At 56.6% G+C, this 16,665-nt stretch overlaps 1 protein-coding gene across 16 annotated transcripts in view; it reads left to right on the top strand.

The window, feature by feature from the left end:
* Positions 1–16,665, top strand: part of LOC118157882 (actin-binding LIM protein 3) — a 45,639-nt gene that overhangs the window by 14,215 nt on the left and 14,759 nt on the right. For 15 of the 16 annotated variants that reach the window (XM_035312394.1, XM_035312398.1, XM_035312396.1 and 12 more), the window contains exons 2-4: positions 13,535–13,675; positions 14,763–14,946; positions 15,155–15,267. In XM_035312394.1, the coding sequence (XP_035168285.1) occupies positions 13,535–13,675; positions 14,763–14,946; positions 15,155–15,267 (438 nt within the window). The remainder of the gene's footprint in view (positions 1–13,534; positions 13,676–14,762; positions 14,947–15,154; positions 15,268–16,665) is intronic. The other variant, XM_035312382.1, reaches the window with a different exon arrangement.

Raw genomic sequence — 16,665 nt, 5'->3', positions numbered from 1 at the left:
GGCAACCAAGTCGTAGCCTGCCTGCTGCATGATGGCTTCCAGCTCCTCCTGTTTGTTACCCATGCTGTGTGCATTGGTGTAGATGCACTTCAGCTGGGCCATTACCTTATTCCCCGGCCTTGCTATTGTTCCCCCTGGCACAGCTCCAACAATCCTTGCTTCACCCCCATCCCCCTTCTTACCTAGTTTAAAGCCCTATCAATGAGCCCCGCCAGCTCCTGGCCAAGGATCCTTTTTCCCCTAAAGGATAGGGACCCTTCCTCTTTTTTTTTTTTTTTTTTTTTTTTTTTTTTTTTTTTTTTTTTTTTTTGCCTTTTCCTCCTTTCCTCTTTCTCTCCTCTCCTTTCCCACCAGCTTTGTTCACCCTGGCTGTGTACTGATGTTGCCATGGTGACTGCGGGAGCATCTCCTGCATCCTGCAGCAGGTTCTGTGCCCAGCCTTGAGGGCAGCAAGGCCCACTCCTGCCCCTCAGGGGGACCAGCCACCACATCCTCCTGGGGGTGGGGGTCTCTGGGGACATCCCTGTGACATACCCTGGTGCTTGGGGGGAGGATGGGTCAGGGCGCAGGGTGGTCCTTGCCCACCCAGGATGGGGCTGTGCAGCACTTTGTGCTGAGAGAGGTGCTGGCAAGGCTGCTGTGTGGCATGGCATTGTTAGCCTCTCGCTGCTGGAGCTTGTTAATCTTTGATAAATGTTGCTAATGAGTGAGCATTCCTTATGGAAAACAGAGGAGCCTGCTGCAGCATGGGCCGTCCCTTTAACAGGCACATCCGTGCCCCAGTAGAGGGGCAGAAAGCTGTGCAAGTACCAGGCTGAGCCCCGTTAACTTTTACAGGACACGTGCACCTTTCATTTAGGGATTAAGCTTTCTTTTTGCCACCCTGGGAGCCATCCTATTGCTCCTGTTGATATTATGTCACCATGCAAGTACCTGCAGGGACTTCACCTTGCCTTGACCAGGCTCAGAACCCTGGGGTGCAAATGTCCCCAGGACTTTGGGCAAAGTGATGCCTGGATCCCAGATCCTTTTTGGGGGCATGATGTACATGGAGGACCAGCACTGGCAGTAGAGACTTAGCTGTATCCCCAGCCAGGGAAGGTGTCTCTTTGTGAGCCATGTTCTGGTGTTGGAGGACACGAGCAGAGCCGTGGTTTGGAGGCAGACATTGGCCTGTGGTCTCTGGTGCTGCTTGGCAGACAATGAGATATACTTTCAGTATTTGTCAGAGCTTTTGTGCCCCTTTCATGAGATAATTAGGGTGATGTGTTATTAGCTGATTACTGAGGGTTTATTCTAGAAACATTAATCTTGTGTATAGTTGCTAAGTCCCCATAAATAATCTGGTTTTGAAAATCAATTGCTATTGTGACCTCCCTTATAAATCTCAATTAAATGCACATTTATTTCACATAAAGTTGCCAGATTTACTTGCACGTTTCTGTCCTGCTGTTTGCCTCAGGCAGCTGTCTGTGTGTGTGCTTCAGTCTGTTCATCAGACAGCCCCAAACTAGGATGTGGCTTGCCAAGACAGAACAGTGGCAGCAGCAGTGAGGTTCATCTCCCAGGGTCCCCAGAAGAGAGCCCAGCACATCCCAGCTCTCTTCTGCCGCACACAAAGTGCCCTGCAAACAGCGATGCACGGAGCCCTTCCCCTGCCCTCTTTGTGCTTTGCGTTGGGTTTGAGGGGACCAGGAGCAGCCCAAAGAGATCTTTGACCCAGAGCAACCCGAGGTGTGCAGCCATGGGTGAGCTCAGCCCCAGTTTGCAGGTGCCAAAACCCCTGCAGAGGCTTTTGACAGCCCTGGTTTGAGCTCCAGGGTGATGGCAGAGCTGGGCATGCAGCTCCTGTAGCTCTGTGGCTCCTTTTTGCTTGTTCGTGATGAGGCTTGTCTGGAAACCCAGGTCTGGGTGGGCTCTGCAGGGTCCTGAGTGCCATCGGGCCAGCAGTGGGAGCTTCTTGAGCCTTGGTGTGGGTGAGTGGGTCAGAGGGGAACGAAGTGGTGTTATTGTAGGGGTGAGGCCCTGGCTAGCAGGACGTGTCACTGCCAACTTCCTCTGGAGCTGCAGGGAGATTCCAGCCTTGAATCAGGCTCTGTTGCTTGTTGGGGCCATGGTGATTTATTTTATCCTCTTGCAATGTTGCACACCCAGAGAGGGAAGAGGACTGGCTTTGTTCTGGCAGAGCCCAGAGGTGCTGGTGGCCTTCCTGCCAGGGAACACATAGATGGGCCAGGTGGGAGCGTGGCAAACTTCCCGCTGTGGTTAGGGACATGGGGTTTTGTCCCTCACCTGTGCCCCCATGGCACTACCCCATAGTTGCAGGAGCCAGTGGTCCCTGGAGTGCAGCCTGCCCACTCCTGCCAGGGCACCAGAAGGGACAGCTTGAGCCGTGATGGTCTCACTGACAGGGACCATGCTAGGGGAGCTGTAAAAGAAATGAAACTGTTGGAATTGCTGGGAAGACATCAGCTATGATCTCTTCCTGAGCCTAGCTGGAGCCCAGCCTGCTAATTGTGGTAGTAGAGGAAATACACAAACATACAGATGGCAAGAAGAACAGAAACTACTGCCTCTTAATATCAAAAGCTGTTTCTGACCAACCAAAATCAACACATGGCAGAAGACAAATGCTAACCGCTCTGGGGGAGAGCGGTACACATTGTCATCCTGCTTGGGAGCACCTTGAGCCCTTGCAAAGCCCCAAGGGGGATTTGCATCTCCTTGGGCAGCAGGATGGCCAGCCCAAAGTCAATGCTCAGGTAAGCATCACCTCAGGGGTATCATTCCTTGATTTTTTTTTTTTTCTTGTAGTTGCAAGGGTCTGTGCCTATAGCTTGCAAAAGATGCTTTGTCCCATGGGCTTCACCCTGACCCTAGACACTGAAAATGGGATGGGTGAGATGGGCATCAGGCAGCAGGAGGCAGCTCAGTCAGCCCATGGAACAGTGAGCCTGATGCCGTGCTCCAACCCACGGTGTCTGCGGTGCCTAAAACCCCTTGGTGGCCATGTGGCTGGCAATGGCACAGTGCTGTCCCCTGCTGTGCTCCTGGCTCTGCCACCCCCTCCATGGCCAGGTGTCTCCCTTGAGCCATGCAGGGGGGTGCAATCTTCTTCTGACCACATAAAGCCTCCATTTGCTGCCTTCAATAGAATTAGAGTGGATATTACAATAGATTAAATGAGGTGGTAAGCACCCTCTGTGCTGCTTGTGTCATCTATGAGGACCCCACTGGGGCCAGCTGGGTTGGGACTCTGCTGAATGCTTGTCCTTTGCATATTTTTTGTAGGATGGTACATATTAAGTGGCTACAGGTGTATTTTCTTCTTGAATGCCATGGTTTGGAGGCAGTCTTATGGCCTGGCTGGGATGTGGCAGTGCCCTTCACACAGCAGCTGCGAGCTGTGCTGCACTCCTCCCAGATCCCAGCTGTTTCAGAAGCACCTTCCTGGGGTGTAAGAGAGACCAGAGGAATTTGGAGCCTGCTGGGGAAGCTCCTGATCCATTTTGCTGCCAGCCCTGAGCCGAAATTCATCCCCTGGAATGGGACTGGCTGCATGGCGGCTGGTCTTGAACCTCCAGCCTCCAAGCACACACTGATGGCAGTAAGGTTGCCCTGTAACCTACACCCCTTTGGTGTGTCCTATTTTTGTGGAGTCTGTCCCCTCTGTGACGCCAGGGCTCGCTTGGCCAGCTGTCACCCCCAGTCCAAATTCCCATTTCATTGCATTAATATCTATACGGTGTCTCTGGCTAGAGATTTGATTTCAAGTTCCCTCCCAGAGCAGAAGGAGTTAAAAATAGCAAAGCTGCCACCCTTCATTCTCTGGCTATGATGCAGCCTCCCAGGTTGGAATTACAATGCCAGTGTGAATATGGTCTAAAATAAAACAAATGAGCATGCTGCACTCTCTGTGCAGAATAAAAGAACAAGCTCCAGTCTTGAGCAATGCCATGGAGGAGCCTCTGTCTGCTAACCTGTGCCTGCAGAAAGCAAGAATTCATCTTTCTCACAGCACCTGTGCTGGCCAGATGAAGGATGGCCAACACACAGAGCAATTAGCAGGGTAATAGAGGTGGCATCCAGCCCACTGGGGACCCAACTGATTGCAGAAGGAGCCAGGAAGGAAGTAGCTTAGTGTATTATGGTTTGACACTGCCTTCCTCCAGCATCATGTCCAAGCTGCCTCGTCAAGGGGCGGCTGGATGCCAGAAGTGAATTATCGGGGCAAAGCCGTGCTCAGTGTGGCTGCCCTGTGGTCCATGTAAAGGGCAGGGCGCGAGCAGTGGGCACCAGCCCTGAGCAGCAGCCTGCCTCCATCTCCCCTAACGGGGCTCTTGCTCTGAGCTGGTCTAGAAAATCCTAAATCCCCACATCTTTCCCTCTCAGACACTGCCCTAGTTTAAAGATGCTGGTTCCTGGCTTGCTTTGTAATATTTTAAATATAGCATCCTTTATTTTTTTAATGCATGCACCATATGTTTTGAAAGCTGTAACAAAATCTACAGGGCTTGTGGGTGGAGGTTAAAGGGAAAAAAAACATTTCCATATGGAAAGCTGCAAATACGAAATATAGCAGCAAACAGAAAATCCTTCAGTGCATCAGCCAGAAATAAGCTCCTTTCTGTCCTGGCTACCTCGGGTACACTCAGGTGTATGCAAGCAACTGGCATGAACCTTTCCATGGTGTCAGCTCCTCACCCCAATGCCCTGGCACCAGCTCCTCAGCCCACTCCAAAGCCTGGTGTTTGATGCCACTGTGTCAGAGAGCATCCTTTTTTGCTCTTTCTCTTCTTCAGTGCTGTCTATTTGTATTGTTTGTTTGGCTGGGCCTGATCCCTCAGGATGGGCTGCTGCATCCCTCAGCTTTGATGATAGTGGGGAGTGTACCCCGTGGCTCACTGTGCTCCCTCCCAGGAACGAACACAGACTCAATTTAGCAAGAAATTCAGCTGAAGCAAAAAATGATGAGGTTTCATCTCTTGGCCAGAGCCTTGAGTTCTTCTCCACCATGCACATCTGGCACCCCTTGAGCCAAGGACCCAAAGGCATCTGCTCTCAGGGACACCCCAAACCTGCCTGGCCCAGTTAGAGCAGAAAATAGCAGCATGTGGGCTGGGGCTGGGCTCACTCTCCTGTTCTCTAGCTACCAGGAGCTGTCGGGTGAGTTGTTTCACTGCCTGCAGCTCACCCACTTGTCATGCTTCATGAATAAAATTTGGGGGAGGAGATGGGCTCTGGCCAACGCATGGCTGCCAGCGGGCTGCTTCCCTCCAGGGCCACCCTGCAGGTCCCCAGCCATGGTCACTGTCACCCCTGCAGGTAGAAGAGGGGCTGGGTGCCAAGGACAGTGGTGCAGAGGGAGATGGTGGGACCCCTGTGGCTGCCAGGTACCCGAAGCTCATGCTGGGGTGGCCCTGAGGGGGATGGCATCAGTTAGCCACATTGGAGGAAGGGATGTGGAACAGAAACCCCCCTGAGAGTCAGTCAGCTCCTTGCTGGTTCCCAGCCTACAGTGATGCCTCTTTGTGGGTGCCTCTGTGTTTGTTCCTGCTCTGCAGCATCCCCTTGTAGTGGAGGTTCAGGGCTGGGGCCATGTGTGGGGCGTGGGGCTCTTGCGGCACAGGGATGGCAGGGTGGAGGGAGGGTGCTACCGAGGGCCTGGCTGCACATTGTGTCCTCTGGAGAACATGGCCTCAGGTACTCCTCCTGCACCTGGGACCCACAGAGAGCATCCTCTGTGACTGTCCCGGTGGGTTTGTGCTCAACCAGATCTCCATCCCAGGGTAGTCCTCAGCTTAGTTTGGGGCTCAGGCAGAGCTCAAGCCCAGCACACCGTGGATATGTGATATATCAGCATACTCATCTGCCTCGTGCCTCCACGCTCATACACAATTTATTTGTATCTATAGCAGCCTGGGCAAGATTTTTAAGCTGAACCAGATGTAAGGATGAAATTCCATCTTCAGCCTCCCAGTAGGGATCCCTCCTCACCCGCCTCGAGTAAACCTTTCCACCGCCCAAATCTCAGGGGGTGCCACGCATCTTCTGGGAGCCAGTGGGATCAGCATCCAACAAGAGCCTACGGCTGCCAGCCAGGGCTGGAAAACTGTAGCACTGCGAGGTCTCTGGACCTGTGGCTGGGGGTCTCAGCAGCTCCCATCTGGCTCCTGCTGCTCTGCATACCCCTGGGCTTCATGCCTCTCAATTATTGCGCTGTCAGATGTCCTGAAGCATGGCTGACCCCTCTGATTTGAGAGCTGATCCCTCAAGAGAAACCTGGTCTGGCTTTCTGGGCCAGGATCCATCATTTTCACAGCCTTCTGGGTTAAGAGCTGATGTGTGCATGCCGGCAGTGTCTGCTCGGGGCTTCGGAGCCCCTGCATCACCTGTAGTGCTGGAGCTCTGCTCTCACCTCCCGCCTGGGCGAGAAGAGTTCCAGGCAGCATGTGTGGCACTGGGAGCTACATGGTGCTACAGGGTATCTGAATCAAGCCTTTCTCCACCTTGCACATCTCATAAAGGCTTTTTTGTCTTTAGCTGACCCTTCCTTCTCTAGCAAACCCTACTCACAGGTGCTGGGCAGGGATGCTTTGCTTGGGCTGTTGCTGCACTAGATAAGCCCCCAGCGCATCTCTCTCTCACTTTGCAGGCTTGCCCGGCCCTCCCGTTTCTCCTCCCACCAGCTCCTGCAGTTTCCTTCTGGTGTGCTGAACATGCATATCATGTCTGAGGTTTGGCCTGATGTTCTCTGATTTCTGGTTCACCCTGGAGGCTTTTGCTGCCAGGCCTTTTTGCTGGAACAGAGCAGATCAGGTGGCTGCCTGAGAGTGCATGCAGCCAGCCTCCAACACCCACACTTGGGGTGACCAGGCCTTGTGTGGGAACCGCAGGGTGGTTGCTGGGAGCCAGGATCAGGGTCCCGAGCACCTCTGAGCTGGTCCCCACTACCCCCTCGTCAGCATGCTGCACCTGAAGCCTGTGCCAGCCACAGGCATTGCCCTGCAGAACCGATGGGGTGAGTTGCATTGGAGCCATGGGATGGGGACATATCCTGCATTCTTGGGGAAGCATCCTGCTTCCTAGTGCTGCCAGTCACTGTGGAGCATCCTTGCTCAGGGATGAGGCAGAGGGGGCACCTCCCAGCCACCCCGGGGCAGGACCCTGTGCCACCCCACTGCTCCCCTGGGATCACCGTGCTGTCCCCTCCTGTTCAGTGCAGCTCCCAGCTGCAGGCTCACCATGGCTCCTGTCCTGCAGCCAAGCATTCCAGCCATTATTAATTAAAACACAATCTATCCTCTCTCTCTCTCTCCCCAAGCCACCAAGAACTGCTAAAATATTCTCAGGGATAATGGGGAGGGGAATTAAATAGTTACTGTGCAATTCAAGCTGTGCCTTTTGGAGATTTATTGCTGCTCCTGGAGCCCATGATTCCCTCTTGGGTACTATGTAGCCAGAGCCATGCTCAGCGGAAATCTCCTACCTGCCTGAGACAGTGCCATGCAAGGGGCTCAGGCAGCTGCAGTGTGGCCAGCCTGCTGCAGCTCCTGGGTGCCCAGAGCTGGGGGATCTCTTCTCTGTGAGCCACTGGAGGTGAACTTCTCATCTCTGCCCACATGCTGGCTGGGCCATATGGGGTGAGCATGATGCTTGTGTTAGGATGAGAAATAGCATGCTGCTGGTGGAGAGAAGCTCCTGCTTCAGGCTGCTGCAGAGAGCAGAGGGTCCTACTCACACCCGGTGTGGGGACACAGGCTGCTGGCAGGGCCGGGGGTTCTTCTGTGGTGTCTGCAAACTCATGAGCACCCAGAGTCCCCGCTGCAATTGCAGCTCAAGGAGCTCTTGTTGCCATGACGAGCTGTACAAGCATTAGCTGGGAAGAAAAGCCCCTGGCAGCGCTCGGTGGAGATGGGAGAAAGGCGGCCAGCATTGTGGCACACAGACCCTGTGCAAGCCACACACCACTGTGGGTCCTGGTGTGGATCCTTGAGGGGCTGGGAGTGCTATGCGTGCAGCAGGGTGCTGTGCTCATCCTTCTCCCACAGCTCCATGCAGCACAAGGACGTCTTTTCCTGGACAATGGCTTTGGCATCAGTGGTGCCCTGGGTATGCCTGTGTTGTGGTGACCTTCAGTGGTGGTGCTGTGCTGCCAGCACAGCCCCATTCCCTGCACTCCCGGGGTCATTTCGGGAGTGATAGGGCACACGGCTGTCCTCACCAGCCCCCAGCAGGCCAGGGAGGAGCTGCCAGGCTCAGAAAGCCACCGAGAACTTCACAAGGCTTCTCATCCCACACAGCCCATGTCCCTCGTGGCCATGGGGCTGTGCTGGGGCAGGTCCCAACCCTAGAGTGAGGAGGTGCATCCCGCAGAGCCCCAGCTCCAGCAGGCTCTCTGGGCTTCCCTGGCCCTGCCAGGGGAAACGTACATCCTGCAGGCAGGGGCAGCTGCCAGCAGCAGGGGGGGGACAATCACCGGCTTCCTCTGTGGTCGCACTTAGAGAATAATTTCCATGAACACAGCCAGGAATGAACTCAGCCACACATTCTCTATTCACTGCTCCCTTTTTTTTTTTTTTTTTTTTTTTTCCTATTTCCCTCTAACCTCTTTCATTTTCTCCATTCTGCTTCCCTCTTTCCCCTTCTCCTTTGGTTCCCCCAGTGACCTCCCTCCTCTCATTTCAGAGAGGTACCAATGTCCTGCTGCCAGCAGCCACCTGCCCTCACCTGCATCGTCCCCTGCTGCGCTGCTGTCCTGGCACCCATGTCCTGTTTTTGTCCTGTGTCCCACCGAAGGAGGTGACACAGGGTGGGAATGACAGCGGCAGGGGGACAGCATGAGGCAGGTGGGAGCAGTAATGGGTCGTGATCTGATTAGGGAAGCCTGGGGCAAGATGGGGAGCAGCAGCATGATGAGGGCTGTCACTGTAAGCCACAGATGGCTACGAGGGCAGAGGTGCATGGCCTCACTGGGTTCTCAATCCTGCCTGCTCCGTGATTCCCTAACAGGGAATCATCATTTTTTTGGGACCCCTCAGTGCTGCTCCCAGCTCAGTGGTGCCACCACAGCCCACTCCTGCAGCTCCGCATGAGGTGCCAGCAATTAATGCAGTGCAAACATTGGAAGCGGCAATGAAATGTGCAGCAGCCAGAGCAGCTCTAGGCTCACAGTGCCCCGCAGCAGATCCATGGCACCTGCACTCAGCCTTTGTCAGCAGCACCCAGCTTAAAAAACTAACATTAACCTTAGGTAAGGGATCATGGAATGCTTCTGGGTTTTACACAGGGGAAAGACTAGAATGAAAATATTTTAATGAAAGGTAGATACGCAATTTTCTCACTGCTCCAAATGATTTTTATGTGTGGAAGCATGACAGAGAGCAGTGGCCAGCAACCTGAGCACCAAGATGGCCACATGGCTGTCTCTGCAGTTCTTGGCTAAGCCACTGCTCGGAGCCCCCCAGTTATTTGGGGTACTTTGTCCCATCTTTCAGCTGGGCTACCTGTGCATGACATAGCTGGGCTGCACGCGGCTGTATTGTGCCCTTTACCAGGCTGTCTGCGGACACAGCCCCAATGCCTCCCCCACTGCTGCATCCTCAGCAGGGATGGGGCAGGAAGTGGCTGCAGGGCTGGGAGCAGTTCCCATGTGCCGAGGTCAGAGACACCCCAGGGGCACAGCAGCCATGACTCTCCCCACAGCACCGGCACCGGCTGGCCCCAGGTTTGCCCATCCCTTCCTCCCCATGGCCACAGCCAAGCTCCTCCTTGCCTTTGGCCTCCGCAGGACAAGCCCTCAGCCTTGTGGCTGATGAGAAAACCACATCCCACAGCTCTGGGGCTCCCACCCTTCCTCCCCGCCACCCTCGGGGCACAGCGGGGCTCCAGCATGAGGGGAAATCCTGCCCCTCGCCTCCCGTGGGGCTCCCACGCGCTGCTCTCCTGGTGCACCTGTGGGGCGAGCCCAGGGGCTCCTGTCTCCCCCCGACCCCTCAGCAGGGTCTCCTTTGTGCCCTCCCCACCCAAAATAACACAGCGTGTCCCAGTGCTTCACCCCGGCCCCTCCCTCAGCATCCAGCCCTTCCAGCAGAATTCCTTTCCGGCCACTCATTGCCCCCCTTCGGCCTTGACGCCTCCAGCCCAGTGCACTGACAGGGCCGGGCTTCCTCTTCCTGAGCCTCCCCAGCCCTTGCTGTGCTCCTAGCTTTTGCCCCGGCCTCTGCTTTGCCTCCCTGTGATGGCAGCATCCTGCCCGAGGGACACGGGGCTGCCCCGCTCCTGCCATCGCTGGGGACTGCCACCACCTGGTGTCACAGGGCAGGGACTTGAGGGTTGCTCACGGCCTGGAGCATCTCCTGGGCTGGTGGCGGCCCCACTCCCTGTACCCTTCCAGGGTACAAAGCTCCTTGGTGTATTTCTCGGTGCAGTTTTGGGTGCTGTTTGGGGGCACTGTCTCTCCCACCCAGATTTTGAGCTCCTGTGCTTGCGTACGGCTGCTACTGTGTGTCCCTGATCGGCGTAGGGCACCGATCCCTGACCGGAGGTGCCACTTTAATCCGGATCAGTAGGGGATCTGCTGTGTGCCCACGCGGCCCCACACCACTTCTCACTGTCCCGCTATCCTGGGGCTGTGCCCAGCGAGTGCCAGGGGGACCTGGAGGCAGCCCTGGGGGGATCCAGCCCTGGGCAGCCTTCTGCACCCCATCGGGGGCTGCAGATGTATTGATCACTGGGTGAAGCCCAATTAAAATCCTGCCCTGCGAGCACAACAGGAGCAAACCAGGGGCAGATTAAGGCATTCCTTGGGCAGCTCCCACCCCTTCGCCTGCCAAATCTCAGCCTGTGAGGCTACTAATGCTACTTACATTATTACTGGATTATTTGGGTGTAATGAGCTTTGCCCCGCTCAGCTGTCCCCCCATGCAGGGGTGCTGCGCTGTGTAATACTTCCTGTGTGGGGCCATGAGGCGGACAGCTGGCTGCTGGAAAACAAGCAGAGCCCCAGCAAAACAATGTGTTAATGTTCCCAGCAAAAATTCCATCGCAGCGCTGAGCCTAATCACAAACCAGGGGGCTCGGGGCTTAGCACTGAACAAAGCCAGCAGTGGCCTAAGCTGGGTCCTGACCCATCCCTGTGGATGCCAGTAGAGTGACTTCATGGGTGTCATCCCTGCCAGCACAGTGACAGCCACGGGCACCTCTCCCATCCCCAACTCCCTTCCCTCTTTTCCCATCAGACCCGCTAGCACAGGGGCTTGGCCATATGGACACACAGACACTTTCCCTAGAGATCAGAAGCCCCAAACATGTGATGTCAGTGCTTTTTTTGACACTGTTTTTTCCTCTTTATTATTATTAATGTTTATTTAAGTGCTGATGTAATTTGCAGCCTTTCAGCACCACTGCCCCCCACCTCCTGCTGTTCTGGCCAAGCTGCGTGCATTGCCGTGGCTGCGTCCCAGGGGTTGGCTCCTGCTTCACTTCCCGCCAGGGTGTGAGCACGGGGAACATGGGATGAAAAGTGCCAGCGCTGTGACTCTGTTCTGCTGGGCACCCCTCCAGCAGGGATGTCCCCTGACTGCAGGAGACCCAGCCCCGGGTGCTCCTGTTGGGACCAGCCCAGGGTTCCCCCGGCAGTGGCAGCATTTGTGGGCTCACAGCTGCTACAGGAGGTCCTGGATCCCTCTTCCCAGGGTTTTTGTCTCCCTTCAGGAGCATGGGTGGGGGCAGTGATGCTTTTATGGGTGCCTTTCATTCTGCTTGGGACCCCAAAGTGATCTGAAATCCTAGTGGCTCTCATGAGCTCATGCCATGGCTGGAGCCTGAGCTTTGCAGAGGGGCAGGGGGGTTCTCATAGAGCATCTCAGCTTTCCTTGCAGCTCTCAGCCTGGCTTACCAAGGCAGCAGAGGAGCAACAGCCTCCAGTCCTTGTCCCTTTGCAGCCCCAGGGCACAGAGCAGAGTCAGGGGGACCAGCATGTTGTCACCCTGCTGTGTCCCCATACGCGGTAGCAGCAAGCAGCCCCACTTGTCCTAGAGCATGTCCATGGGTGCTTGACCTGTGAGATGGGCTTTTACCGTGAGATGGTCTCTGATCTCACTTTGATTTTTCTTTCTTTGCTTTTTAGGCCAATAATGGGCTGTTTCTGTTCCCTGACACCTGATCTGCCCCTCACTGAATGCAGAGCCTCTCCGATGAGTGAGCTCCTCTGTCCCGTGCCCCGTCCTCCCTGCTCTGCAGGGTGCTGGTGTGCTGGCTTTCAGCCCGCCGTGTCTCCTGTTCCTGGGTACGCAGTTCAGCTCGGGATCAGAAAGTCTCCAGTCCTTTGAAATCCCTGCCCTTCAATGGCTGGGTTGCCCAAATTGCAAGGCCGTCTCTGAAACCTCGCAGCAAACAAAGCCTTGCTGCTCAGTCTGTGCCAGCCACAATTAGCATGGTGAGGGACAGCCTAGAGCTCCTGCGAGCAGCATGCAGGTGGAGCAGGAGAAGCAGGGGCTGTTCCTCACAGTGTTTGCGGTGCATGTCTGGGGTGTGCTGAGTCAACAGAAAGACCTCTGCTCCCCGCCGTTCCTCCCCTAGGGCAGGGGTGAGGCTGCAGCACATCCGTCCACCACACTGGTCTGCAGAGCTGCTGGAGGAGGGTCAAGGAGTGGGGTGAGCACCCGGATGACTTTCCCTGGAGCTCCGGTGTCCCCATGTGCCCGTCCTGCTGAGCACAGAGGCTGCACACGTCCCAGTGCCTCTGCGGAAGGAGCGGTGGGGCCGGGATGCTGCTGCTGGCCAAGGAGGTGAGATCTGCCCGGGCCGAGGCTCTCAGCTGCTGCCATCCTTAACAGTTCCTTGAAAAACGACTTCTCCATCAAGTTCCCAAACAAACAAGTGGAAGCTCCACAAGCTAACAGTTCCTTCCCATGCTGCTGCCAAATGAGCAGGTCAACAGCAAGCCAGGGCTGGTGGAGCCGAGCCAAGCAGGGTAGTCTGAGGGTGGCCAGTCCCTGCATGCTTCTTCTGCACCTACTTTGCAGACAGGAGAGCATTGGGGAGCTGTGCACAGCTTTGGGGGCTATGGCACAGGTGACGCAGTTGTTTAGGGACAGTGAGCAGGGCCAAGTGCTTGCACTGTGCTCCAGTGAGGGGCTGACTCTCGGGGTGCTGCTCTCCTTGCCCTGCACCCCCAGGCACCTGTATGTTTGAGGGGAGCCTCCTGGAGCATCCCCAGGAGAGGAACTGGACCCCTTCTGCATGTGCACCCTGAAAGGGACCTTCAAGAAGCAGCACTTGGGATGCAGGCCTGTGAGTCACATGTGGGTGGCTGCAGTTCTGTGGGGACAGGGAATCCCAAACCTGGGCAGGGATGTGCACCCAGGTCACGGCCAACAGGGACCAGCATGGTTTTGGCTGCTCTTTAGCTTCAGCATTGCCTAATGTCCGCCTGCAGCGGGGCTGTCGGTGCCGTGATGCCCAGCCAGTCTGCATCCCAAATGGTAACAGACCCCTTCTCTCTTGTTTTTCCCTCCCTCCTTTCTGCCAGCAGTTCCCTACCAGCAAAGCCCCTACACCCCCAGGAGTGGCTCCTCCGTCATCCAGTGCTACCGCTGCGGGGACACCTGCAAGGGCGAGGTGGTGCGCGTGCAGAACAACCACTTCCACATCCGCTGCTTCACCTGCCAAGGTAGGACAGGGCAGGGCGTGATGGCACCAGGCTGCCCGTGTCCCTGAAGGATGCCAGGCTGAGTACAGGGGTGCTGGAGACCTGGGTGCTGTCACTCCCTGGGAGCTGCACATGTGGCTGGGGGCTGCTGTATCCTTCAGTGACCGTCCTCAGTGTTGGTGTCTGCGAGGAGCAAAGGCTGCTCCCCCCCCAACAAGGTGCTCGGGCAGCTGCTGGCTTCAAAGGGGACTGAGCCGGCTGGAGATCTTGGCAGAGCTTGCTGCCTGCTTTCCAAGTGAAAGGGAATAAATAACGAGAGGAAATCCTCCTGTCTCACCTTCCCTCTCAGCTCTTACCCATGCCACCTCAGGCTCGCTGCTGCCAGCTCCCATGACAGCCCCAAGGCTTGTCCCCACCACGTCCACAGGAACCAGGGCAGCCTGTGGGGATGCACTCTGAGCCCCACAGCCAGCCAGGCATGATCCTGCCTCGGGTTTTCTTGCCTTGGGTAAAGCAGGGAGCTGGGCTGTGCCAGCAGGTGCTCAGTTGGTCCCCCTGCTGCACCCCATCACCTTGCAGGAGAGGTGATGGGCATCATGCACAGGCCCCTGAAGCCCATGTCTGTGCTGTTCCTGAGGTGCCTTACAGGGTTGGATGCTCTCAAGGTCTCCCTGTAGGTGGAGAAGATGCAGGAGGGGAATGACACTGAGGACCAGGGCTTGTCATGTCTCTGTGCATCATTCTAGGCTGTGCACCACCCACAGCTCCTGCTGCTGGGAAGGAAGTAGGGGGCTGGATGCCTCCTCAGCGGGGCTATATGCCTCCCCAGCAGCCCCATCCTGCACCCTGCTGCAGCCCAACACTGACATCTTGTGGTGCTGGGGGAGGTCCTGGTGGGCCTGGTGGGCAGGGAAACCGAACCCTCTGAGATGCCTGCAGACACCTGCATCTTTCACATGCCCTGAGAGCCCTGCTGGGGCAGCAGCAGGGAAAGGATTCACCTTGGCCTGCCCAATGGGGCTGGGAAAACCCAGCAGGGTCCCAGGGCTGAGCCAGGGGGGTGCAGCCACCCCCTGCCTCCTGACAGGTGCGTGTCCTCCCCCTGCAGTGTGTGGCTGTGACCTGGCCCAGTCTGGCTTCTTCTTTAAGAATCAGGAGTACATCTGCACCCATGACTACCAGCAGCTCTATGGCACCCGCTGCGACAGCTGTGGGGACTTCATCACCGGAGAGGTCATCTCGGCGCTGGGCAGGACCTACCACCCCAAGTGCTTCGTCTGCAGCACCTGCAGGTGAGCCCCTGCTGGCACCAGGGGACAGAGAGAGTGCATTGGTGGGTGCACCTCAGCAGGCACCTGGTTTTCTTGGTGGAAATCCTTGGGAGGTTATGGGGTGGTCCAACCTGGAGAGCTGCCTCAGTGCCCAGCTCGCTGCCTGCCCTCACCTGCAGCTGGGGGCTGAGCACACGGCTCCCATGTCCCCCCTTCTCCTTGGCCACAGGAAGCCGTTCCCCATTGGAGACAAGGTCACGTTCAGCGGGAAGGACTGTGTCTGCCAAAACTGCTCCCACACACTCATCAGCACCAAACCCATCAAGATCCACGGACCCAGCCGTAAGTTACACAGGTGTTATGCGATGCCTGCAAGGAGAGACCACGGGAGCTCCTGCAGACCCTACTCCTTGGGGCTAGCAGGGCTGTTCATGCTCCCCCTGAAATCCTTTTTCTAAGCCCATCCCTTGGGTCCCCCCATGCTTACAGCTGTGCCTTTTGCCCCAGGCTGGTGCTGGGCAGAGCTGCCCGTGCCGGTGCTCGGGGAGGTGATGGGAAGGGTTTTGGGGCTGGCGTGCAGCCCTGCACGAGTGCTCACAGGTTTTGGAGGAGGAGCAGGGCAGTCCTGGTCTCCACCCAGGGCTGAGGGTCACCACTGGTTTCGGTCACTCCCTTGGCCTGTTTGTGACCTGGGTGGGTGCTGTCACCCCGTCCCTGTGCCAGAGGCTCAACCAGCTGCCCAAGGGCTGCCATTGCTCGCTGCCTCCACCAACTGAGGAACATTTCTCAGGCTCATTGCCTGTGCTGATGATCCCAACCTAAATCACAGCAAGAGCAATGTTTTGGGTGGGTTTGGCCAGGTGTCACCATGAGCTTGCCTGATCTGGGGATGTGGCTGGTTCTGTGAGCCTCAGCCTGATGACAGGGCTTCCGTGTCCTCATCGCCACCCTAAGCCAAGCAGCTGAGCTGCTTGGGGCATGCTGTGGCCAGCCCACAGCACCTGCTGCCTTCCATAGGGCAGCAGGAAGGGGAAGGGCAACCACAGGCTCTGCCTAATGCCGTCTTCCTTCCTTCCCATCCCCTTCCAGCTCCTCCCTGGTGTGCACAGCAAGGTTACCCGAGGGCACCACACTTTATCCAGTGTCAGCAGCCAAGCGCATGGTGCTGTCCTGGCTTCCCTCCTGCTGTGTTTCCCCTGGTGGCCCTAGCACTGCCACCCTGCAGGGGTGGCACTTGAGGCTGCTGGTGCCCTCAGTGGCAAGGACCTCCCCGGAGGAAGGATGCTGTGCCTCTCCCTGCAGCCCAGCACTGGGAGCAACTCAAGAACTAGGCGAGCAGCACTTGCGTGCGAGAAGAGCTGGATCCTGATTCATCCAAGCTGATGCAACTGCTTTTTTTTTGCTTTTGGCCAGGGCCTTGGATGGTCAAAAATCCCCCCAGCCTTGCTCAGTGGGCAAGGGCTGGGTGCAGAGCTGCTGGAGGCTGGGCTGAGTGGGAAGCCCTGCCTGCTTGTGTGGTGCTGCTGTGCCTCCACAGCACTGCAGGAAGGAGGACAGCAGGGAGGGGGTTAAGGAGAAACCCTGTCCAGCCATCGAACCTGCTGCACAGGGAAGAAGAGGATGAGGAGCCAAGGTCAGGGGTCCAAGGCCCATGTGCTTCCTGCTCCCAGCCTTGGCAGGAGCCAAGGGAAGCAACAAAGGAAGGGAGTCTCATAAACACTGCAGCAGGGCCGGATGTGG

The sequence above is a fragment of the Oxyura jamaicensis genome, assembly GCF_011077185.1.
Source record: "Oxyura jamaicensis isolate SHBP4307 breed ruddy duck chromosome 13 unlocalized genomic scaffold, BPBGC_Ojam_1.0 oxy13_random_OJ106579, whole genome shotgun sequence".
NCBI lineage: Eukaryota > Metazoa > Chordata > Aves > Anseriformes > Anatidae > Oxyura > Oxyura jamaicensis.
This window is presented reverse-complemented; position numbering and strand designations above follow the sequence as displayed.